The sequence below is a fragment of the Melanotaenia boesemani genome, chromosome 4 (assembly GCF_017639745.1).
Source record: "Melanotaenia boesemani isolate fMelBoe1 chromosome 4, fMelBoe1.pri, whole genome shotgun sequence".
NCBI classification, from domain to species: domain Eukaryota; kingdom Metazoa; phylum Chordata; class Actinopteri; order Atheriniformes; family Melanotaeniidae; genus Melanotaenia; species Melanotaenia boesemani.
The window spans coordinates 3818869-3843329 of NC_055685.1; the positions used below are offsets into that span (position 1 = coordinate 3818869).

Sequence of the window (24461 nt, forward strand, 5' to 3'; positions counted from 1 at the left end):
TTTTAAACAATGGGTTAACACATCATCCTGCAGAATTCATGACCCGACCCAAAAACCTCCTATGTCCAAAATTTGTGATTTTTGTTTTCCTTCATAAATCAGTACTATTTGTCACCCTTTATGTCTGTCTGTCTGTTTTACAAATATTTAACCAAAGATATATGATTAAAACACAATCCAAAGTTGGATGACATTATGTCCAGTTATTACAAAACCACACAGTTTTCATTTTTTGAAAAATGATACTTTTGGAGATAGGTTTTTGCCCGACAGCAGCGCATATCTAATATATATATATATATATATATATATATATATATATATATATATATATATATATATATATATAAAATCTCGATAATACGGCAGGAAAGGTAGAAAGACATAGAGAGAAGTTTCTATAGCATCCACAAGAGTCAGTTGTGTGATCATGCTCATGAGGAGAGGGACAGGTGCTGCAAGAGTGAGACAGACATCGCTTTGTCGGCAGGTAGCCTGCTAATCACTATTTAGGCATAGATGGAGAACATGTGAAGCTATGTAGCACTGATGCTGAATCTAATCTGCTAGCTTTAGGTTTTAAAAGAGTTCTCATTCTTCAGATTAAGTCATCTTGCTTTTGCAGTATTAAATATGGCTCAAAAAAAATTCAGGCCGGTGGTGACTCACTGCTCCTCTAATGAACTTCTGGAAATTTAAGTACATGGTGAATAAATGTGAATAGAAGTCACTGTTAAAATGGTGTAATTTCAGGAAGCGCCATTGTGGAAGAAATATTTGTGTGTGGATTGATATGAAATATTTAAATGCCAGATTATATGTTTAAAAAAAATCTGTTGAATCAACATAATTACAGCCATTTGCCTCGCTGTCTGTATTATGAATGAAGAAATATAAGACAAAGAATGTCTAAACGACTTCTGTTTAAGATCTGATAAGGTAATGACTCAACGGGAAAAAGGAAATAACACGTCTCCAAACTGTGTTTGTAGTTACTTTTTTGCATACATGATCGAATAGGCATGTCAGTGGAATTTTATGTATTCCTTAGATACCAAAGGAAAAAACACACAAAGCATTTACCATTTTCAGCTGGTAAAATGAAAACGGTATAGAAGTGTTAGTACTAAAGAGAAGTGGTCTGAGTTAAAAGATTTAACAACGTAGTTTATTCTAAGCATGTTTAAAAGCAGTGAGTGAATTGTTGTATGTTTAATCCATTTGTATGTCTGTGAATCAGTTTTAAAAGGAACAGGTGTGAGCATATAACGCCAGCTCCAGAAATACTTTATTACAAGAGTTGGTATTAAAAAGGACATGCTTTTCTCAATAGATGTTGTGTTCCTAATAAGTGTTTTTACAATATGCAGTTTTATCAGAATATGTATGAGACTTTAACAGTTAACATGTTACGACTCATCAAGTACTCCTTTATTAGTTTGTCGTAGTCTTAGGTGCAACAGGACTTCAAAATGCATGCTCACCTTGTATGCATGGTGTCATGCTGTAGAGGAGGAGATTCTATTAAAACCTTGCCTTGTTGTTTTTGTTTTAAGATAGAGTAATCAGATTATTAGGAGACTAGCATAATTATTCTTTAGGTTAGGTTAAAACTTTGCATGTTGATCTACCAATTAATTAAGAAGCAGAGACGAAATAGCCAAACTAATATCCCCATTTAACAATTTGTTTGCTGTCCATAATGCTGTAGTCTTCTTATGACATCTACTAAATTATAATACAAGCCTCTGAGATGGCAAGCAAGAGACCTCTTTTTTTTCCTTTCCAGCTGTTCCTCCTTTCCCCCCGAAAGACTTCCATCAAGTGTGGTATGTACTGGTCAAGCGTCGCAAAGAAAGTAGATAGCAGAGGCTTAGTGGTGATCCGCAAGAACTCCTTGTCAATCATTAATGTATAACAAAAAAATTTAAATAATTCTTTGTGTTTTTAGACATTTTTTTACATTAGAGCTTTGAACTGACAAACAATACCTACAGTTATTTGCTAAAAATTACAATGGCGTGATGGAAGTCTAGACTGATTCTATATTTTTTCATACAGTCTCATTTAGGTGTACTATCATTTTCCTAGTTTGTCCTCCTGCCTGGATCCCCTATTATTAATTTAGATCCACCCTTGCTGTGTTTGTGGAGAAGACCGATTAAAAATGTTATCATAAAAAGAAAGAAAGGAATGTGATCCCACTGCAGAGCAGAAGATGGAGCTGCTGTATAGAAAAACACGGAGGATGACGATTGCGATGACGTCACCGCCTCTGACAATGCTGTCTCCTTTCACGTCCTCAACCAAGTTATTAAAACAACTGCTCTGTCGACAGTCACACATCTGTTTCATTATCCGAAAACATAATCATGAGCGGACGCGGCAAAGGAGGTAAAGGACTCGGTAAGGGAGGCGCTAAGCGTCACCGTAAAGTTCTCCGTGATAACATCCAGGGAATCACCAAACCGGCCATCCGCCGTCTGGCTCGCCGTGGTGGCGTGAAGCGTATCTCTGGTCTGATTTACGAGGAGACTCGCGGTGTGTTGAAGGTTTTCCTGGAGAACGTCATCCGTGATGCCGTCACCTACACCGAGCACGCCAAGAGGAAGACCGTGACCGCCATGGACGTGGTTTATGCTCTGAAGAGACAGGGCCGCACTCTGTACGGCTTTGGAGGTTAAATCCGTAACTAATCTGAAACTAACGGTCCTTTTAAGGGCCACCCACGTTACCGTGTTAAGAGTGGTTACCTACGTAAATTATGCAGACTAAGTGTTGCCCTGCTGATAACTGCGGTGAAGTTAGTTTCAAGTTGGATATTGGATATTCGCGCTGTGGTTGTTGACTTAGGGACTGTCAATAAATTTTGAACCATCACTCTTCAGAAACAAAACTTATAGCTGTCCTCTCTTGTTACCAACTCTCACAAAATCAATGAAATATCATGCAACAAAATTAAATGAATCTGCTAAATTACCAGATTTGAGTGATTTTGCTGTATTTTTTCGACGTGTTTTTAGCCATTTTTCTTATCCAGAATTTCTGATTATCCTTCAATAGCTTCCAGGTCATGTGACCCATTGACACAAAATCCATATTAAACTTTTCTCCTAGTTTCCACAGATGAGGCACACTCATTTTTATTGCATTTATACTCATTTATTATTTTTGAGTAATTTTTTGTTACTGTAAATTTATGATTAACGTTCAATAGCTTCCAGGTCATGTGACCCATTGACACAAAATCCATCTTAAACTATTCTACTAGTCTCCAGAGATCAGGCACACTCATTTTTTATTGCATTTATAGTCATTTATTATTTTTGAGTATTTTTTGTTACTGTAAATTTATGATTAACGTTCAATAGCTTCCAGGTCATGTGACCCATTGACACAAATTCCATATTAAACTTTTCTCCTAGTCTCCACAGATGAGGCACACTCATTTTTATTGCATTTATACTCATTTATTATTTTTGAGTATTTTTTGTACTGTAAATTTATGATTAACGTTCAATAGCTTCCAGGTCATGTGACCCATTGACACAAAATCCATCTTAAACTATTCTACTAGTCTCCAGAGATCAGGCACACTCATTTTTTATTGCATTTATAGTCATTTATTATTTTTGAGTATTTTTTGTACTGTAAATTTATGATTAACGTTCAATAGCTTCCAGGTCATGTGACCCATTGACACAAAATCCATATTAAACTATTCTACTAGTCTCCACAGATGAGGCACACTCATTTTTTATTGCATTTATAGTCATTTATTATTTTTGAGTATTTTTTGTACTGTAAATTTATGATAATCGTTCAATAGCTTCCAGGTCATGTGACCCATTGACATTAGCTTTCTTTTATGATTTTGTAGGTCAAGTTTGACAACTATGAAGCCCTTCTGTCATTTCTGCTGGTGAACAACAACCACTGGAAGTTGCTGGTTTGCAATCTTTACTGCTAAGAAATTACCAGATATTTTGGTTAAAGCGGATGATATTGAAATCAGTTTCAATAAAACTGTTTTCTGTCATGTCACTTTCATACTTAATTTGTTGGTCTGTTTCAGTATATCAATACAGAAGCCAGTACAGTCTTCCTAATGAATCCTGCACAACTGTCATCAGAACTTGAGGACTCCAAAAAGGCTGCTGGAAGAATACAGTAATTCAAGAAATATGTTTAAAAAAAATTTTTTGAAATACAAATAACATTGGGAAAGAAGTCACATATGTTTTGTCCAGTATCGCTAACACTACAGTGGTTTACATTTTGAGAAGCTGATAGTTGCAAAATCATTTTTTGTCATATGAACAGAAAAAATAAATAATAATTGCTCTGACACAAATAATTTCATTATCTAGGGAATACTTCAAGATGAGAAGGACATGCCATGGAAAAACAGACTGGGTTGGGATCCATTGGAAAGGGGGGGCTATGTGCCACCCTATCCAACAAGATGGAAACAACTGTGGAGTCATTGTAGTCAAAGTAAATTGAGGATTTACTGTTTTTTGATGTGTTTGTATGGAAGGTGTGAAAGTGCAAATAACCTAACTGCATGTGTTTTCATAAACTGGATAAGCTTTTATTCTGCATTCCCCAGTAGAAGAGCTTAGGTCAATGGGATGCATCACGCATTCCTTGTACTCAGAATTGGTTAAGCATATTATACATGTATTTCTACCTATTTTAGTGTGTGTGGATGCATGATGCAATGTGTGTCCACATGTAACTATTTGTCTGTATTATTATTACATGAAATATAGAGTTGTTAACAGCAGTGCTTTTTTTCTTTAGATGGCAAAAGCATTGATGGAAGCATTTCCTCTGCTGCCAGATGTTAAGTTTGACACAAGTAAGAAGGCAATGAAAGGCGAAAGAAAAGCACTGGCTCTTCAAATCCTTGATGCATCAGGTACTTTAATACATGCATTCATACATAAACATACACATACTTTTACATGTACTCAAACACACACTTAATAATATTGGGTCTTTGTCTTATTTTATGATTATAGTGTTTGATGACAACACCTGTTGCTCAATGTGTGCTGGTAGCAAACCCCCTGTGTCTGGGCCCCACATCACCGACTGGGTGAGAATTGTCAATGTTTAATCTTTAACCAGATCTAAGAAGTAACTTGGGGTAGCCATTAACATGTTGCGATATCACATGGCAAGAAAGTAAACAACCTTGTGACAGGAAAGGAATATGTCCCGTATTTATGTACCAGTAAACATGCATGTTTTCTTTTGTATGAACAGATCCAGTGTGACGACTGTGATCGATGGTTCCATGCCATATGCTTAAATATGACGAAGAAAGACTTTGATACAACCAAGAAGGGATGCTGGAAATGCCCATTGTGCAATTAAAAGGTAAACACATTCCTCTACTAAATGTTAATAGTTGATGTTGAAAATAATGCTGCAAATTGATTAGATTCAAGCATGTTATCTTTTGTATGAACAGATCCAGTGATATGACAGTGATCGATGGTTGTGGCTTGTGCTTGAACAAGAAAAAGGAAGACTTTGATTAAACCAAGAAGGGCAGCTGGAAATGCTCATTGTGTTACTAAATGGCAAATAATCCTCTAATAAATGTTGACAGTTTATTTTGAAAATGGTGCTGCAACTTGTTTTGTTTCGCATGAGATCGATTAAAGATTTATCCTATATTAATATTACAGAATTACAACAAAAACAGAAATAAAATTTCAGTAACTAGGATAAAAATGAGTGTGCCTCATCTGTGGAGACTAGGAGAACAGTTTAAGATGGATTTTGTGTCAATGGGTCACATGACCTGGAAGCTATTGAAGGATAATCAGAAATTCTGGATAAGAAAAATGGCTAAAAACACGTCAAAAAAATACAGCAAAATCACTCAAAAATCTGGTAATTTAGCAGATTCATTTAATTTTGTTGCATGATATTTCATTGATTTTGTGAGAGTTGGTAACAAGAGAGGACAGCTATAAGTTTTGTTTCTGAAGAGTGATGGTTCAAAATTTATTGACAGTCCCTAAGTCAACAACCACAGCGCGAATATCCAATATCCAACTTGAAACTAACTTCACCGCAGTCTGCTGATAAAGGGCCATTGCTGTAATAAAGAAGGTTAACGGATCTTATATGTGAATTTCCTGTTGGAAGCAGGGGTGTCATCCTGCCCAAGATTACGCATCGATCTGATGCCACATAAAAGATGCTGTCATACCAAATAAAGCTGTTCACATCAGCGTGTTAATGTGTAACGCGTGAACAAAGTCGTATATGTATAAAACCCTTTCGAGAATCCCTTTCAGCTGCCTCTTTGCCCTACCTGCCTGCCTACAGTATGAAAGGATTGAGTGGCATCTGTCTCTCTCTAGCAGCACCTCTTTCAGACAAAGCATTCATCATTTTGTCATGTCTGAGCCCTCGATATACTCTGAGCGGGCTCTGCTCAAAACCTGCGACGCTCGCGATGAGCTACATTCTGCATGATAATGGTGGGCAGAATAAGTAGTTGCTACCAACTTGGTATCATGGTAAAATCCTCATTACTTTCCACGTTATAATTGATAAACTACATTTTAAACATAAATTACTAAGATATATGTTTCAGAATGAGTATTGACTCTAGAACACATAATCTGGCGTAAAAATATTTCAGATCAATCCGCACACCATTATTTCTACCTCAATGGCACTTCCTGAACTTGGGGCAGCCATTTTGAGAGTAAGTTTTATTCAGATTAACCACAAACTTAAAAGTTTTAATAGTTTCACCGTCTGTAACACAGATGAAGTCACATTAGAGGAGCAGTGAGTCAGCACAAAGGGCCTGAAATGCTCCTTCCGGAGACAATTTGCTACCGTCACCGAAAACAGGTTTCCACCCTCACTCATCATTGGTCAATCAGCTCAACCAATCACACACAGGGGATGGAGCACTGAGATTTGCTTACAGTTTGTATAAATTAGACTCCTTGCACTCTGGTCCTGTATTCGTTGCCTCAGAGTATCGAAGATTACAACATGCCTGAACCCGCGAAGTCTGCGCCCAAGAAGGGCTCCAAGAAAGCCGTGACCAAAACCGCCGGCAAAGGAGGAAAGAAGAAGAGAAAGACCAGGAAGGAGAGCTACGCCATCTACGTGTACAAGGTGCTCAAGCAGGTCCATCCTGATACCGGTATCTCTTCCAAGGCCATGAGCATCATGAACTCGTTTGTTAACGACATCTTTGAGCGCATCGCGTCGGAAGCGTCTCGTCTGGCTCATTACAACAAACGCTCCACCATCACCTCCAGGGAAATCCAGACTGCCGTCCGCCTCCTGCTGCCCGGTGAGCTGGCCAAGCACGCCGTGTCTGAGGGAACCAAGGCCGTCACCAAGTACACCAGCTCCAAGTAAACACCCTTGCAGAAAAGAAATCAAAGGCTCTTCTAAGAGCCACCCACTATATCTAAAGAGCTGATTTCAAGGCTTGAAACACAGAAAAATGAATAATGTTAAATGTCATCACTTCTTGGTGGTTGCAGGAAAAAAAAATTTCAATGCAAAAATGCACTACATAAGCAAAACCTTAGTTGGTTCTCAGTGATAGACTTAATTCTGTAAATTTAACTAAGTCATTCACCAAACTAAATCTGACTGAGTCAATAAATTACCTAGACAGTAGTGATGGGATTTAAGCCGTTCCTTTCAAACAGCCATTCAAAGCAAGACTGGCACGATATGTAAGAATGACTATCAATATGTACCTAATATAAAATGTACTATACATTTCTTTCTAAACAACATTCTCTGCCCATAGATGCTTCACATTTATGGAACGTGTTGGACATCAGACTTCTATGATGTCACAAATTTTATTTTATTTGACTCGACTTTACAACTTCTTATTAGCTTGTTTGCTCATTTATTTATTCAGTCTTTTTTCGCTGGAAAGGTGGTGTGTGTGTGTGTGTGTGTGTGTGTGTGTGTGTGTGTGTGTGTGTGTGTGTGTGTGTGTGTGTGTGTGTGTGTGTGTGTGTGTGTGTGTGTGTGTGTGTGTACGTGTGACTGAAAGATTTCATTGAGTGTTTTTATTCTTATTCTTTGATGTATGTAAAGGCTTGTTTTATTGAACAATAAGATACGAACTGAGATATGCATAAATGTATTTAATCATGTAAAAAAAAACTGTGTTGCCAATGGCATGAAAAGCACTTGATAAATAAAACTTGATTTGATGAAAGCAGTGTCAAAATTTGTATATAAAAAGAATGGCTCACAGCTGTGAATCGGTTCCCATCATTCATTTCAAAGAGTTGTTCAAAATGGATTCGTTCATGAACGTCACATCTCTACCAGACTGTACAATCTATGTACACACAAGCTTCACCTCCCATTTCCGACAAGGTCATACAGCTAATAATGCTGTTTGAAACGGGAAAACAATTCATTTTATTGCAAGGGCAGAAGACTTAAAGATCAACAGATATCAAATAAAAATGCTACTGTAAATGTAAACATCACTCCCACCCCAAACATGTATGAGCAAAAACAAAATAAAAATATCTTTCTTTTCAACAATTCAAATCTTTTCCTTCAATACGGCAAAAGTATACTAACATATAATAGAAGGGCGAAACGCAATGATTTTCTATTGTGTGCTGCACTTTCATTACATTAAATGCAGCAGCAAATGGCAAGTGGGACACTCAAGTTATAGTTTCTAAGTTATAGTTTATCTTCAGAATTAACAGTGGAGAAAATGAGTAAGAAAATTTCTTTCATCTGCTTCATGTCTTTGCGAGACAAAGACTGAATTTCTTCGTATGGCAACACTCAGACTATCAGAGCAGCGCAGTAGAACAGCTCAGGTGAGAAAGCAACTTTCAAAGAGCTCGAGTTACTGCAGCTGAGAGCCGGGAGGGAGGGGGGTGAGTGAGTGAATGAGTCATACGTAACGTGACTCCATACTAAATAACTAAGTGATTCGTTCATGCAACGAGTCGAGTCTGCGCCAGGGTACTGGGAGCTTAGTGAGTAATTTGTATGCAGCTCGCAGGAAGGGAGGGAGTCATACATACTCAGTCGAGGGATGCTAACTATAAGCTAGTGTTGATTCTTTGTGTTGTGAGTGGGGCTGGGATACTGGAAGTAAGTGTTTTTCCTTCGTCCATGGCTCATAGCAGGGAGGTAAATAGTGATGGTCCGCCAGCGAAATGGAGACTTTAGTTAAAAGGCTATTTCACATGCAGTCTCTTGAACACAGTACAATCCTGGCTTGCTGGCTGATGAGGGAGATAGTACAGTCTGGGTGAAGCTTATTTTTAATAGGTCGTCCTGGGGAAGACAAAGAACGCTGTAGTTTAGGCCCAGAATCCATCTGTGACATGTTCAGAGAATAAACCAGCAAAGCTATTAGATCCAAAGACTCAGGTCAGCTAGTCCAGACTTAACATGGAGAAGCAGCGTTTAGCTGTTAAAATGCAAACAAGTAGAACAAACTGCCAGTGGACATTGAATTTTCACCAAACGCAAACACTTTAAAATCTATGTTACAAAAAAAAAAAAAAAAAAAAAAAATGTATAAACATTTTTCTCATACATGTGTGCATGAAATCTTCACCTGACTTTTAACTTATCTTGCTTTTAATCATTCTCATTTATGATTTCATTGTCGGTTTTGCTATTTATTCTTGGTTTTTATGCTTTCTTGCACCATTTGTAACACCTTTAAGGTATTACAAATGGTGCATTATATATATATATATATATATATATATATATATATATATATATATATATATATATATATACATACATACATATTTTCAAAGTCATTTACATATATAAAATAAATTTTGTCTGCAATAACATAAAATAAAAACTTATTGCATAAAAATACAATAAATAAATAACAATAAATAAAGTAAAAGGGACTGTGCTGATCACAGAAAGCATGGACGGGTCTCTAAAAAAAACCAGCTTTCAGGACCGTTCTTTCCAGAAACCAGTCAGGGGCAGTACGTAATGTTTTCGAAGGAGCAGTATTACTTTACATTTTAACAGTGACTCATGTCAGCATTTCTGTGAAGAAGGAATAAGCTCTTTGACGGAGTGTGTGGTGGCTCTGAAAAGAGCCTTTTTTTGTGAGTAGTTTCGTGGATTCATTTACTTCTTGGCCTTCTTGGCTGCAGGCTTCTTTGCGGCAGCTTTCTTGACTGCGGGCTTCTTTGCAGCCTTTGGCTTCTTAGCAGCGGGCTTCTTAGGACTCTTCTTGGCTGCTACCTTTTTCACCGCTTTCTTGGCCGGAGCCTTCTTGGGGGACTTCTTGACTGCTGCCTTCTTAGCGGCTGGTTTTTTGGCCGCCGTGGTCTTCTTGGCGGCGGCGGGCTTCTTGGCTTTGGCGGGAGCCTTCTTCTTCACCACCTTCTTGGCTGGTTTGGCGGCTTTGGGCTCGTTCTTGGCGAGCTTGAAGGAACCGGAGGCTCCCGTTCCTTTAGTCTGGCTCAGGGTGCCTTTAGTTACCAGGCTGGTGACGGCGGTGTTGATGCGCTTGTTAGCCTTGCTCACATCCACACCTTTCCCGGCCAGCACCTTCTTGAGTGCCGCCAGAGACATCCCCTTCCGCTCCTTGGACTCTGCCACAGCGGCAACGATGAGCTTAGGGAGGCTGGGTCCATCTTTCTTGGCCCGGGGAGCCGTCTTCTTCTTCGGGGCTTTGGCCGGGGCTTTAGCCGGCGCTGCTGCTGGAGCTTCCTCTGCCATGTTTATGTGTTTTCCTCGCGCTGTTCGTCTGAACGTCTCGAGCTCAAAGCAGGAGGCGGGACTTATAACACACATGAGAACCGTGGAGAGACAACACGCTCCGCAGCTCTGCTGCTGCCTCAAATCTGGACACACTTGTGTTTTCTCCGCTATCTTTTCATCACTAATTCACGACAAAACAACTGTTTTCCAACAGGAGTGTAACTGAAACAGGAAGAAATCCCTCGTCCCTCCAGACTCAGCTCATGTTTGGCTTCCAGGACTTTTTCTCTTCCTTTCAGGAAGATTCAAACATGTCATATCCTCGGTCAGTTTCAGCGGCTCGCAGCGACTTTTCTCCACATTTCGGCTGGTAAAATAAGTAAAAGTTCTTGTATGACCTGTGATAGCGATGATCCCGTTAGCAGAGACATCTGTGCACAGAAACAAGGTGAAATGGTTCCGCTGGTGTGATTTGTTGAGTTGAACGGAGCCAGTTTTAGATGGAAGTAAACACACGGACACTGTCGTTGCTCGGGCGGATGTTCATGTCCCAGATGATCCGAAGGAACAGACTTCCGTCTCCACTAAATGTAGATTCATCAGCAGCTGGAACCAAAAACACACTTTCACAGTCAGTCATCGTCAAATTAATAATTATTAGTATCAGACAATAAACTGGCTGGAAGAAGTGACACAGACTGGTTCATACTGGTTCACTGCTCAGATTCCATGATGAAGATTTTTGATCCCATCCAGATTCATGATGACTTTTCATTCAGCTTTAACCAGAAATATAATATAATAAATCATAAACCAGTTCAGAGAAACCTGAAATTTTTGAATATTTATGCATTGATTGGTATTTTGGGTGCAGAGACTTAAAAAAAACATCCAGTTATCAAACCAGAATCTGTTTTATTACTTGTTTTTTCTAAAATGTGTTTGTTACACATATGGATGAAACATTTTAAAAATTAGTTAATATCCGAATACGTCAGCTAAACAAAAGTTATAGTTTTTTTTGTTTTGTTTTGTTTTATGTTAATCAAAGATGACTTGACCCTAACTTGCCAGTTTACATTGAAATGGATGACCATCCGTACTCTTTGCTTCATGAGACATTAAAAAATAGCCAAGAAAAGAAAAAGAAACAATAACTGGGAGCAAACCAGAGTGTACGGGTGTTTATTTGATTTCAGGCCTTTTGGTGTACCTGATATGAATTTTAAATAAAAGTTTTATTTATATATATATATATATATAAAACCAGTGATTACTATTCAAAATGTGTAATTTCTGTCTAAAATTTAACATTACTAAAACATTTTTTTTACTTTAATTTGACATTTTTATGTTGTTATTTTACAGTTTCCGCCCAGTCCCTAGCTCAGGGTTTATATATGTGGTGCTTGATCGTTCTAATGAAAAATGAATTGTTTAGTTTTTGGTATAAGTTCCTTAAAATACAATAGAACTAGTGATTTATTATCATATCATCAAATTCTTATCATATATTTTAAATTCACTCTTTTGTTATTAATAAAATGTGTCTGTCCCTTAATATTGCTGTCATTACCACCACGTGTGAAAGAAATTTAACTGCATATGGTAATCACTCATATATACTCATAACAATCACATGTATATTCAGTTTCTTTATTAATTTAATATTGTTAATCCATTCACTTTTACATTTTCATATTGTGTGTTCTCATTCTACAGAATACTGAAGTTACAGTTTTCATTGTGTGTGTGTGTGTGTGTGAGGTCAGACTGATCTCTTTCTTCCCAGAACTCTGATACGGCAGAGTTGAGACTGGTTTTCGACCTGCTAGATAGCAATAGTTGTTTGGGACATCAGCTTGTTGTGGTATGTGGGCTTTGCCTGAAAACTGGAAGAAAGTGGCGCCATTAAGTCTTCTATTCCTCATATTATTATCTTGCTGTTTGACCTTCAGCTGGGGACCAGCTGAATAAAACAGTTTCTCTCTGATGAATCATCAGAGTCTCTCCCGACTTCATGCGAGTTAGGAGGACCACTCTCTTGCTTGCAAGCCACCTTTTTTTCCAATACTTCTCCTGTAAATAAACCTTATATACTTTTACTCATTCCAGACTCTTGGTAATTTTTTTACAACACACGTTGAAGGTTTTCAGAGCAATAAAGTTTATTGAAAAACGTATCAGTTCACTGACTGTATCTGTTTGTACTGCTACTCAAGCACATGCTAGGACAGAAGGAAAACGGACATTTCAACTTCTGGAACAGTAAGTTTTTTCCTAATTTGTCCTGACAAATCACCTTATAATTTTATTAGGTGTCATTACCAAACAGCTTGTCATTACCATTACATTCTGTCACTACCAACACATGATCTATTTACGTATTCTTTTAAAGCAAATTAAGAATAAATTACAGTTTTTGTTTTTTAATATAACTATTAATTATTTGGTATTTTCTCAATAATTTACTTTAAAAAAAAAAAGCCTGAGTTCCTGGCGAAGAAGTAGAATAATTTAATCTTATTTGATATGACAATTCTTCAAAATTTGCACTTGCAAATGTGTAAAACTGTTAGATAAATTAATAAATATACATTTGAAAGACAGTACAGCACATCTAGGATGTGAGAAGAGTGATATTAGCTAAAAATGATTTTTTTATTTTTATACAATGCTCTTCTCTAGTTTTTTAATTTGCTTTGTGGCGGTAATAACATTTTGCTGGGATATCTGACTAAAACATAAAGATTTTAAAAAATCTTAAATTGATGTGAATGGACATATTTAGATGGCTAGGTGTTGTGACATTTTATTTTTGAGAAAAAAAAATCAAAAGTGCCTGAAATCAAATAAGCACCTATACATGGTGGAGCATTATGGAGGCAATTGATGAAGGAGAGGGACTTCAAAGCTGACGCGGAAGTAGCAGGCTTTCTGCTGGATCGGTCAGTTAATTCAATCAGTGAAGTTTATTTCGGCGTTATGTTAGAAACAGGGCAGGGTAGTCCAAATATCTACTTTATTCTTCCATTCCTCTCCCTCTTCATCAGATGATCTCTGAGTCTGCAAGTCATGGAAAATGATTTAACACGATAACATTAACTATTAGCAGTAGCTTGGTACCAAATACAAGGAGGGCATGCTTGTAACTTATCGCATAAAAAAAAGAAAAAAACATTATTATTTATTGTTCTGTTCCTCATCACCTGAGGGACACTTGAGACTTCTGTGGGATGTTGATATTTTCACATTTATGACTCTCTGTGGTTTCTGCAGTTGTAATAACATAGCACTACTCTGTTGCTTACATTATATTAGCGCACCAGTTACACACTGGGGCTTTGAGTTTGTTTATGGTTCTCTTCTGGTTTTCTGTCCAAAACAAAACAACAGGTTCAAGAAGGAAAGTAAAATATTTGACGTCTTCACTCTTTTAATATTGTTGTGTCACTTTAATTGTTCTATCAAAGAAGATGAAATGAAAGAAGTGAAATGAGAGGATATATAGTTCTGCACTGAATGTAAAAAATGTTAATAAGGAAAAGTTTGACCTGTTATAAGATCTGTGACTAAAACATTCTACATCAGTATTCTTGATGATTATCTTCTGTCTTTTCTTTTCAGATTAAAGGAAAGTTTTTTCAGATTTGTTGAAGGCTTTCAGATTGTTTTCCTCAGCCTGATGATCTAATCATATTTGTTTCATCAGCAGCATCTTTAGGAAGGCCTGAAAGCTGGAACATGGATTAAGTAAAGCTGGATCCACAGAGAGATGAGTCTACCACACTTTGATTAGTTTTCTGGGAGGAAACAGCTGTATTTAGCAGTAAAAACATTTCTTCCATTAGTTCTGCCTCATCAACTCTGTTTATTTGAATATATACATATATATATATATATATATATACATATACATATATATAAATATACATATACATATATATAAATATACATATTTATATATATATATATATATATATATATATATATATATATATATATATATATATATATATATATATATATATATATATATAAATATATATATATATATATATATATATATATATATATATATATATATATATATATATATATATATATCATTATCAGATTTATTTTCCAAATATAACTCAAATTAAGAAGATGACTACATTTCCAGTAATAAGACATAAACTTGAGGTTAAAGGTAAAAATATAAATGTTTGAAGTTATTTGACATGTTTCATAGTTTTATTTAAACAAACATTTAGAAAAACCAGAAGGCAGTTTAAACATTTGTCAATTTCATTTATCATCAGATTAAGGAGCTTCTTTTTACTCTGGTTTGACACACGACCTTCTGATGTGAAGTCAGACGTTGTGCTGTTGCTACAGAGTCCGAAAAATTTCCTCCATTCGCCCTTTAATGAGATCGAAACAAATTCACTGTGAAGCTGTGACACTGAGAAGAAAAACAGGCTTTTTGTGAACCTGGAGCATATATGGAAATATTTGATAATAAACCTAATTGTTTCTAAACTTTGAGTTACTGAGGTTTTTAACCTGGAACTCCCTGTTTAACAGTCCTGAACTTTTCCTTTTCAAACATGAGTGTCAAGTACCCCCCCCCCCCTTTGTTTTTTTCTCTGCAACATGTCAAATATCCCCCTGTGGTCTTAATAAAGTCCTAAATCACCTAAAAATATATATACACACACATAATATTTCGTAAATTGAGCTTTATTTTAATCAGCTGGCTTTAAGAGGACAAAGTCCTGTAACAAACATTCCAGTCATCTTGATTTTTCCTATTATAAATAATTCAGCCAATCTTTTCCAAAAAGAGCATATTCAGTTCTGAAGAGGTTTTTTATATTACAGTGAAGTTAAAACATCCAGTTTAAGTTAAATAAAAGCAAATTTCAAACAATAACTTTTAATACAGTTTAATCCAGGAAAGTGGTGGTGTTTTAGGAAAGATGTTTTTTTTTCCCCCCTTCACTAAGCAAAATCTTTTATTGTAAAAATGCGGGGTAAACGGAAATTAAACATTAATTGAATAGAGTGATACTCACAATAAGGCTACATGGTTCATTTATCTCGTTGCAAGTATTCTGGTAGAAGGAAGTTTAAATGTTAAAAAAAATAAATAAATAAATAAACTTTTTGGAGGCATGATATAGAACAGAATATTTCCCACTGGAGATACATGAAAATCAGAGCTCTTTGTGAGAAGTGTTTGGCTCTTAAAAGAGCCGTTGTGGTTGTGTAAAGGGAGGTGTTGGGTCTACTTGGCCTTGGCGGGCTTCTCGGTCTTCTTGGGCAGCAGGACCGCCTGGATGTTGGGCAGCACGCCGCCCTGAGCGATCGTCACTCCGCCCAGCAGCTTGTTGAGCTCCTCGTCGTTGCGGACAGCCAGCTGCAGGTGACGGGGGATGATACGAGTCTTCTTGTTGTCTCGTGCGGCGTTTCCAGCCAGCTCCAGGATCTCAGCGGTCAGATACTCCAGCACAGCAGCCAGGTACACGGGGGCTCCGGCTCCCACGCGCTGCGCATAGTTTCCTTTACGCAGCAGCCTGTGAACACGACCGACTGGGAACTGGAGTCCAGCTCGGGAGGAGCGGGTCTTTGCCTTGGCTCTGGCTTTGCCTCCGGTCTTTCCGCGGCCACTCATGATTCAAATCTTGTCCTCTTAACTCGAAAACTCAGAGAAAATGTGAGTGAAGCAGCAGAAAGCCTCCTTAAATGTAGGAGAGCGCGGGCCGGAACCCTGACAGACCAACCAGAGAAGAGGCTTCCCGCAGAGCTGCAGAGGGCGGCTCCTTCTCCATTTCAGCGGGCATTTTCAAGCCACTTTTCTCCAATAAGCGGCGCACATTCAGGCGGGAGGAGGCTCTTCGAGGCGGGGCTGAGCTCCGAGAGGAGCTGCTCACCAATCAGGAGCCGGAGGTCTGAAGCAGGCGGTCCAGTTTCACTCCCGGTCCCCCAGTTTAAAAGCAGCCGGTCTCCTCCTTTCTAACTATTTTCTCCTGATCAGAGAAAGCTGAAGAAATGGCAAGAACCAAGCAGACTGCCCGTAAATCCACTGGAGGCAAAGCTCCCAGGAAGCAGCTGGCCACCAAGGCTGCCCGCAAAAGCGCCCCGGCCACCGGCGGCGTGAAGAAGCCTCACCGCTACAGGCCCGGTACTGTAGCTCTCAGAGAGATCCGTCGCTATCAGAAATCCACGGAGCTGCTCATCCGGAAGCTGCCCTTCCAGCGCCTGGTCAGAGAAATCGCTCAGGACTTCAAGACCGACCTGCGTTTCCAGAGCTCTGCTGTCATGGCTCTGCAGGAGGCCAGCGAGGCTTACCTGGTCGGTCTCTTCGAGGACACCAACCTGTGCGCCATCCACGCCAAGAGGGTCACCATCATGCCCAAAGACATCCAGCTGGCCCGCCGCATCCGTGGAGAGAGAGCATAAACTCATAAATACTCCACTAAACAACAACAACGGCTCTTTTAAGAGCCAAACACACTAGTATCAAGAGCTGCATCCTCTCAATATCCACACCAATAATCCAGGCATAGATTGATTTGATGTGATTACTTTAGTGACTCATGCTGAACTCATTTATTGCAGCATTTGATTATTTCATAACCATATTCTGTACATTAGTGATGGGATGTTCAGCTCTTTTCAGGAAGCCTTTTCTGATTCTCTACAAAGCTTGGGCTCTCAGATCTGACTCTTTCACACATCACTGTATATAACTAAACATGAAGCAATAAAATGGGAACGGCTGTTATTTAATCATCATAAAAGCCTGAACAGATGAAAATCCCAAAATTTAAAAAAAATTCACAGCTCCACTTGCAGCATCAATGGACTCCCTAGTGACTTGTCTCGCCCTTGCATCTGTCCTTCTCCTCCTCTTCCTCATGATAAATTTCATAGATAAGTGTATATATGTATGTGTGTGTGTGTGTATATATATATATATGTGTGTGTGTGTATATATATACACATATACATTTATATATATATACATATGTGTGTGTGTAACATATATTTGAAAAGGACTGTGAAGTGTGTTAAACTGCATCAGTCAAAAGAAGCTGTGGTTAAATAGACCAACATCAACCTGATATTAAAATTAAACTATGATGGTTAGAAATGTGTAAACTGGGTTTTTGCAAGTGTTTGTTTAAATTAAACTTTGAAACATGTAAAATAAATTGAGAACAACCTCATGATTACTTCTTATTACTGGATATTTTGTCACCTTTCTTCTTTTGTCTGAGGAAATTGGAAAATAAATCAGATAATGATTAAAATAAATATTCACATAAGCAACGCTGACGAGGCAGCGCAGGATGGAAGAAACCGGTCATTCTATGAAACGGCTGCCATTTGAGTCCACAACATTTGATGAAATGAAAAAGCCCATAAAAGTGTGTCCGATCATGTTTCCAAAGTTTCAAACTGTTATTATTTATGTTCTTGATCTCATAATATGAGACAATGTTATTTTAAAAGAAAAATATACAATTTTACATTTTTAATTCGCACTTGACCATTTTTGCCATTTTTTTCTATGACCAACATGAAATTTGCTTGTAACATATCAACAAACAAAAAAAATCATATTTTTTTCTGATCAAAATTTTACTGATATCAGGATGAAATTGATATCCTTTTGAAGAAATAAAGTTCAAATTGCTTTCTTCTTCATATTTTGTGAATCATATTCTTTGAAGCTTACGTTGTAGCTGCATCTGTGTGTGAGCATATTGTCGGTAGATTCGTAGCTCCTCCAGAGGGTCTCAGAGTTCATTCCACCAGAGGGATTTCTTCCTCCACAGACCTGTACGGAGGGATGTCAGTGGAGGAAATTTGTAATGCAGCTTCATGATCTTCACCATGCTCTTTTATCCGTTTTTATCTGCGGGATGTCTCCGGCTTCTCCCTGAGCCATTCTGTTCTAGGTGTTTTTTTTGGAGTGACTACAGTTCTTCTCCTCCTGCCTGTTGGCATTTGGAGATGTTGCCTTTTTCCCAGCTTTGCTCACGTTTGGACCTTCATTGTGGCATCCCACAGCAGTAAGCTGTTTCACTGGCCCCGATGCAGAGCCTTTTCTCACTTTGCTGTTCATCTGTACACCGGGCTGCCATGATGTGTCATTATGCACGACGCAGCCATTAGACCTTTGCCATTTTCTGGGTTATTAAATGAAGGTGTGGGTGGGCGTGGACTAAAGTTTTCAGGGCTGCGTGTGCACGTGAGGGATAAACCTAATAGCAATAGCCTTAAAGGGGCAAAGCCTATACTAATAGAAGCTGGGGTTACAATACGTAACTGTTGTCCAAAACAATGTATTTCTGGCAGCATCATGTGAACAGCATAAGACCTTTCTGATATACTGGACTGCACGGGAAGTCCTGCCCACAGAAAAGACTGCAAAAGTGGTGAATAGCCAAGGTCTTCCTAAGTCTTCCACTGTTTTGAGGTCCTGCGTCTTCCTGCACACTACCAGAACTATGAGTCATTTTGTGTGAACATGCACGAGTCAAATCCTCTGATTCAGGTTTTGGTCTCGTTTAGGACTTATATAAACTGCAAGGGAGTTCTGTGTTTGTTGTTCCTGTAATGTGTGAGTTCCAGTTAATTATACAGACAGGGAAAAATACAAGCACACCTACATGAAGGTTTCAGTGATGTAAAGTGACGTGAAATCATTTTTTTATACAGTCGGGCCTGGAAATCAGATTACACAATTCATTCCATTCCATTTACGCATTTGTTGAATAATTTGGCTAATAAATTAGCAAAGAATGGATTTTTCTCAATTTTACATAGCATCTTATGTTTTTTTAGGTAATTATTTTCCTTATATTTCTGGTTAAATTGAGAACTGAACACACACAATGGGATATGAGACTTTTTGTATGTTTACTGCATGTTTTGTTAATATTTGCTTCATACAGATGCAGTACAGACATGTAGTGCGGAAATTAGGGCATAATCATAGTGCATGCATTCTAATAAATCGGTTTTGTTACATGTGTACAAATTTATGTACAGAGCTGGCACAGAAGTTTGTATGTGGAAATGTTTGCTAGGTTGACACTGTTGTTTCAGCGGTAAAAAGGATTTAAGTTTGAGAATCTGTTATAAGCGCACACAGATATGAACACAGTATGTGACAGCAGCAATTACTGTATCGTCTGTATGTTATTCAGTAATTAATAAAGGAGGCAGACTACAAGATCATATATCAAAGAGTATATATTTTACAAAGTAACTACATGAGCAATGACAAAGTGATGCATCTTGCACTCTCAGTTCAAAAGTTGCTATGAAGCAAATGTCTGAGTGCATGAACAGTTTGAAAGTAAAGCCTGGCTGAGTGGAGCGTTGGTGTGTGGTAATTCTGCAAGTTCTTGTTGATTTAATAAACGGAGGAGCTGGATCTCTGGAATGGTGATCTCAGTTGATGGACAGTGACTATGTGGTCCTGTCCTGTCCACGCCATAGTTGTCATGAACCTGAAAAAGAATTTAAAATGTTTTACACAGTAGCCGTGTCACTGTCCTCTCCTGCTGAGCCAACAGGTGTGCATGCTTTTGGGTTATTCAAAGCCACAATTATCTCTTTTCAGGTATGTTTGACTGTTTCACTGTTTGACTTGTGTCCCATCTACACAGTAAAATGTTGTATGCAATAATTAGATCCTTGTGTACCTGTGAAAAGTCATGTCCCTCCTTGAGTTGAAGGGGTGAACAGCTGTTATCTGTTCTCAGTTCGTGTTGATTCCAAGCTTCTTTAAATGCCTGAAGACGATGCTGAATGTGATGCAAAAGGCATCTGTGATTGAAATGCTCTGCATAATTCAGGGTGACAGTGGGGTGATAGAACACATGCACAGACGAATGCACAAAACCAACCGACCGATCTACCTACCAACCGGCCAACCGAGACAGACAGACAGACAGACAGAAACAGACACAGACAGACAGACAGACAGACAGACAGACAGACAGACAGACAGACAGACAGACAGATAGACAGATAGATAGATAGATAGATAGATAGATAGATAGATAGATAGATAGATAGATAGATAGATAGATAGATAGATAGATAGATAGATAGATAGATAGATAGATAGATAGATAGAATTTCACACATGGATGATAGTACAAGAAAATATTGACCAAATTAACAAATGATTTCTGTCTATATGCCAGAGGTAATTTGGTGCTGGCACACTGTGCTGACGGCATCTGACAGTCTGAATAGATAATCATCATGATCCCCTCTGGATTGACGCGTCTCATGGACTCTCAGTCGAGATCCTGATGAGACAGTTTTAGCTATTTTCACTGTCATGATGTTTTGACTTCACAGTTGGTTTACAGAGGTAATGACAAGGTACAATCTTGTACTGACAGGCTCAACTATTTTTACAAAAAAATAATTTTTATATATTGTGTTTGGATATCCAAACAGTACCCCCTTACTTTGAATGTGTATTCTTCTGGATCGTAGATGTCCCAGCATCATTCTCCAGCCAGCATTTAGGTGACAGTACTGAACATCCAGCACTATTGCATCCAGTTCTTCATCTTCAACAAGAAAACTTATCAGATTTCCTGCATCTCAAAACACATGATAATGTTACAGCAAGCATCAACTAAATATACAATGTCTAACACAAAATTCTGAAAGCCTAGAAAACTGTTGTTTTCAGTTAATAATTAAATAAATTTGCTGTTTGCCTTGTTCTTGTGGTGATCAACAACTTAAGAGATCACATTGCTTTATTGTCAATTCTGCTACATGCGTGGCACAAACAAAGAATGAAAGCTGCGTTACTCTCAGACTCATGGAGCAAAACATTCGTTATATTAGAGAGAGTGTGCACGATAATAGCACAGTTTAAGAACAGTAACACAGCTAATGGTCAGCCAGCTACACAATAATTATGCAATATGTGAGATAATTCTGAGGCAGTTTAGAATAGCACAATTTATCTATTAAAGGAGTTCTTGCAGCTCACATTTTACACAGATATCGAGCCACACACATTTACATAAGTCGTTCCACTTGAGAAAAAACTTAGATTATAAAAAGTATTTGTCCTTGTTGACAGCAACAACTGTACAGACTGTTATGAAAATACAGCAGTGAGCTAAATTTCACTCCATTTCCATAAAAATGTTCAAAGTAACTTACCGTAAACCTTCTTCCACCATTTTTCTCCTAACAGTGCTGAGCGATACAGCAAACATGTTAGCAATACTCCGGATGGTTATACCAGAGAGCAAAGTCCTGAGTCTCACACGGATTTTCAAGTCGTGGATGGCCAGCACTCAAAGACAGTTCCTCTGCATATTCTATATGCACCCAATCCTCAGTTTTTCTCAAACGGTCATCAAGGTTAGCATCCTGAGCAGCAATTACCATCCCGAGCATTTAAAAAATATGATCTAAACAAGTCAAAACAGCATCTCCTGACAGATTACCACGCTCTATTTGATCAGCTAGTCAGCAGAGCTGCAGAAATGCTGGAGCTGGTCATGTCTACTGTCTGAGGACTGTATGTAGGAGTTTGTCTCCCCAGGAACGGCCATGAACGGTGTCTAGGAAAACAAATCGGTCTCAAAGGACCAAGCAGAATCCAACCCACTAGCTTTGATTGAGAGCTGAAGTCATTCTGGTGAAAAACAAAATTATGTAATAGAAATTGTGGAAAAGGGCATTATGAAATATAAACAGACTTTGTAAAAAGGTTCAAAACAATCTTAAGAAATGAAATAAAAATGTTAAAGTATATTGTGAAAATATTTAATTAAAAAAAAGTGGATATTAAAGAAGGAAATATTTTACAATAATGCTGCCCCATTTTAAAATGATTTAAAAATTTAATTCTGAAATTAGACAAAGGAAAAAGGTAAACTGCTCAGCATCAGCTTTCCAGCAGCTAGTACATTTCAAAGATGCAATTTTTCAATGTCATTGCTCTAATGGATTTTTCACTTAAATATGTACTCTATAGTAATTCAAAATAACATTTCTGTCTTCTTTGCTTCTATTATAGAGATGTGACATTCACAAACTAATCAATTCTTTTGAATGACTTAAAACGATGGGAACCGACACAGCTGTGAGTCGTACATTTGTGAGCCATTTTTACACACATTTGACACTGCCTTAATCAAACTTTATAAAGCGCTTTTCATGCCATATGCAACACAAAGTTCTTGACATGATTAAAAATATTCATGTGTATCTCATTGTCCAATAAAACAAGCCTTAGATACAAAGTGGAAGCATAAGAATGAAAACAATCAAAATCTTTTTGACACATTTACTAGAATTTGCATTGACTGCTCAGGTTTATCCTTTATATTTTCCTCATTTTTTAAATCATGTATAGCGGATTTTAATACATATTGATTCTTACAAAATTCACAATATGACAAAGTGAGAACAAGTCAGTCTTGAATGACTTGTTTGAAGGGAGCTGATCCTTTGAAAGAGCCATAAATCCCATCTTTTCTATATTAGTGATCAGCTCTTCAAGAAACGTGGGTGGCCCTTAAAAGAGCCTTGGAGTTTGCTGGTTGTGTTGGTCCCGGTTTAACCTCCGAAGCCGTACAGAGTGCGGCCCTGCCTCTTCAGAGCATAAACCACGTCCATGGCGGTCACGGTCTTTCTCTTGGCGTGCTCGGTGTAGGTGACGGCATCACGAATCACATTCTCCAGGAAAACCTTCAACACACCACGAGTCTCCTCGTAAATCAGACCAGAGATACGCTTCACGCCACCACGGCGAGCCAGACGGCGGATGGCGGGTTTGGTGATTCCCTGGATGTTATCACGGAGAACTTTACGGTGACGCTTAGCGCCTCCCTTACCGAGTCCTTTACCTCCTTTGCCGCGTCCGCTCATGATTATGTTTTCGGATAATGAAACAGATGTGTGTCTGTCGACAGAGCAGTTGTTTTTATTACTTGGTTGAGGACGTGAAAGGAGACAGAATTGTCAGGGGCGGTGACGTCATCGTCATCCTCCGTGTTTTTCTATTCAGCAGCTCCATCTTCTGCTCTGCGGTGGGAGCACGTTCCTTTCTTTCCTTTTTAGTCGGTCTTCTCCACAAACACAGCAGGGGAGGATCTATAAAATGATCAATGGGAGAGAACGGTAGCTCATGTAAATTAGACCTTGAAAATAAAAGTAAATAAACTAAAATATATATAATCCAGTTTAAAAAGTCCATTATATGATCACCTTATTCAGAATATAACTGTTCATATAAACCAGTTCATTAAAAAATATCTGAAAAAAAATTATCAAGAGTTTGGAATGAGTAAAAGTATAAAAAAGTCTATTACAGGAGAATTATTGAATACAGAATTACTCAAAAGTAATGAGAGTGATCATCCCAATTTTCGCGAAGTCGAGAGAGACTCTGGAGAGGCAAGAGGAAAAAAAATAGATATACATTTCTGTAAAAAGAATCCTCCTTCCTGAAGACACACAACTCCAAGAGCTGTTGTCAAAACAACCTCACATAGTTGTTTCTCCACCGGAACCAGTCTGACTAAGGGTCTGAGGAAGGACCAGATAAAGGTCATCTTTTAACAGAGTATAGCATGTATATGAAGAGAATAAACCTTAAAACTGAATAAAAGCATGATGAGTAAAAATGTACAATGTAAAAAGTATAAATGAATATAGTATATAGGAAG

General features: G+C 38.0%; 6 protein-coding genes and 1 long non-coding RNA gene across 7 annotated transcripts; 4 read left to right on the top strand and 3 right to left on the bottom strand.

Annotated features, from left to right (window-relative positions):
• Positions 1 to 2363: 2363 nt before the first annotated feature.
• LOC121638389 (histone H4) lies at positions 2364 to 3127 on the top strand. The gene has a single exon (XM_041983128.1). It carries the CDS (start codon positions 2373 to 2375, stop codon positions 2682 to 2684), a length of 312 nt encoding a protein of 103 aa, XP_041839062.1. The 5' UTR covers positions 2364 to 2372; the 3' UTR covers positions 2685 to 3127.
• Positions 3128 to 3816: 689 nt separating this feature from the next.
• On the top strand, positions 3817 to 6105 carry LOC121638394. The gene is made up of 7 exons (XR_006010015.1): positions 3817 to 3949; positions 4076 to 4170; positions 4371 to 4497; positions 4807 to 4924; positions 5028 to 5104; positions 5275 to 5388; positions 5483 to 6105. It is a non-coding gene; the product is annotated as an uncharacterized LOC121638394 (long non-coding RNA).
• Positions 6106 to 6847: 742 nt separating this feature from the next.
• Positions 6848 to 7429, top strand: LOC121638387 (histone H2B 1/2). Its single transcript, XM_041983126.1, has one exon. The coding sequence runs from the start codon at positions 7036 to 7038 to the stop codon at positions 7408 to 7410; it is 375 nt and encodes a 124-aa protein (XP_041839060.1). The 5' UTR covers positions 6848 to 7035; the 3' UTR covers positions 7411 to 7429.
• A 1614-nt stretch (positions 7430 to 9043) lies between these two features.
• Positions 9044 to 11541, bottom strand: LOC121638367 (histone H1-like). The gene is made up of 2 exons (XM_041983105.1): positions 10166 to 11541; positions 9044 to 9330 (listed from the first exon to the last, which is right to left on the bottom strand). The coding sequence occupies exons 1-2, from the start codon at positions 10831 to 10833 to the stop codon at positions 9318 to 9320; spliced, it is 681 nt and encodes a 226-aa protein (XP_041839039.1). The 5' UTR covers positions 10834 to 11541; the 3' UTR covers positions 9044 to 9317.
• Positions 11542 to 15866: 4325 nt separating this feature from the next.
• Positions 15867 to 16399, bottom strand: LOC121638384 (histone H2A-like). Its single transcript, XM_041983123.1, has one exon. It carries the CDS (start codon positions 16397 to 16399, stop codon positions 16013 to 16015), a length of 387 nt encoding a protein of 128 aa, XP_041839057.1. The 3' UTR covers positions 15867 to 16012.
• A 370-nt stretch (positions 16400 to 16769) lies between these two features.
• Positions 16770 to 17251, top strand: LOC121638378 (histone H3). Its single transcript, XM_041983116.1, has one exon. It carries the CDS (start codon positions 16777 to 16779, stop codon positions 17185 to 17187), a length of 411 nt encoding a protein of 136 aa, XP_041839050.1. The 5' UTR covers positions 16770 to 16776; the 3' UTR covers positions 17188 to 17251.
• Positions 17252 to 22614: 5363 nt separating this feature from the next.
• On the bottom strand, positions 22615 to 23688 carry LOC121638390 (histone H4). The gene has a single exon (XM_041983130.1). The coding sequence runs from the start codon at positions 23659 to 23661 to the stop codon at positions 23350 to 23352; it is 312 nt and encodes a 103-aa protein (XP_041839064.1). The 5' UTR covers positions 23662 to 23688; the 3' UTR covers positions 22615 to 23349.
• Between the last annotated feature and the right edge of the window lie 773 nt (positions 23689 to 24461).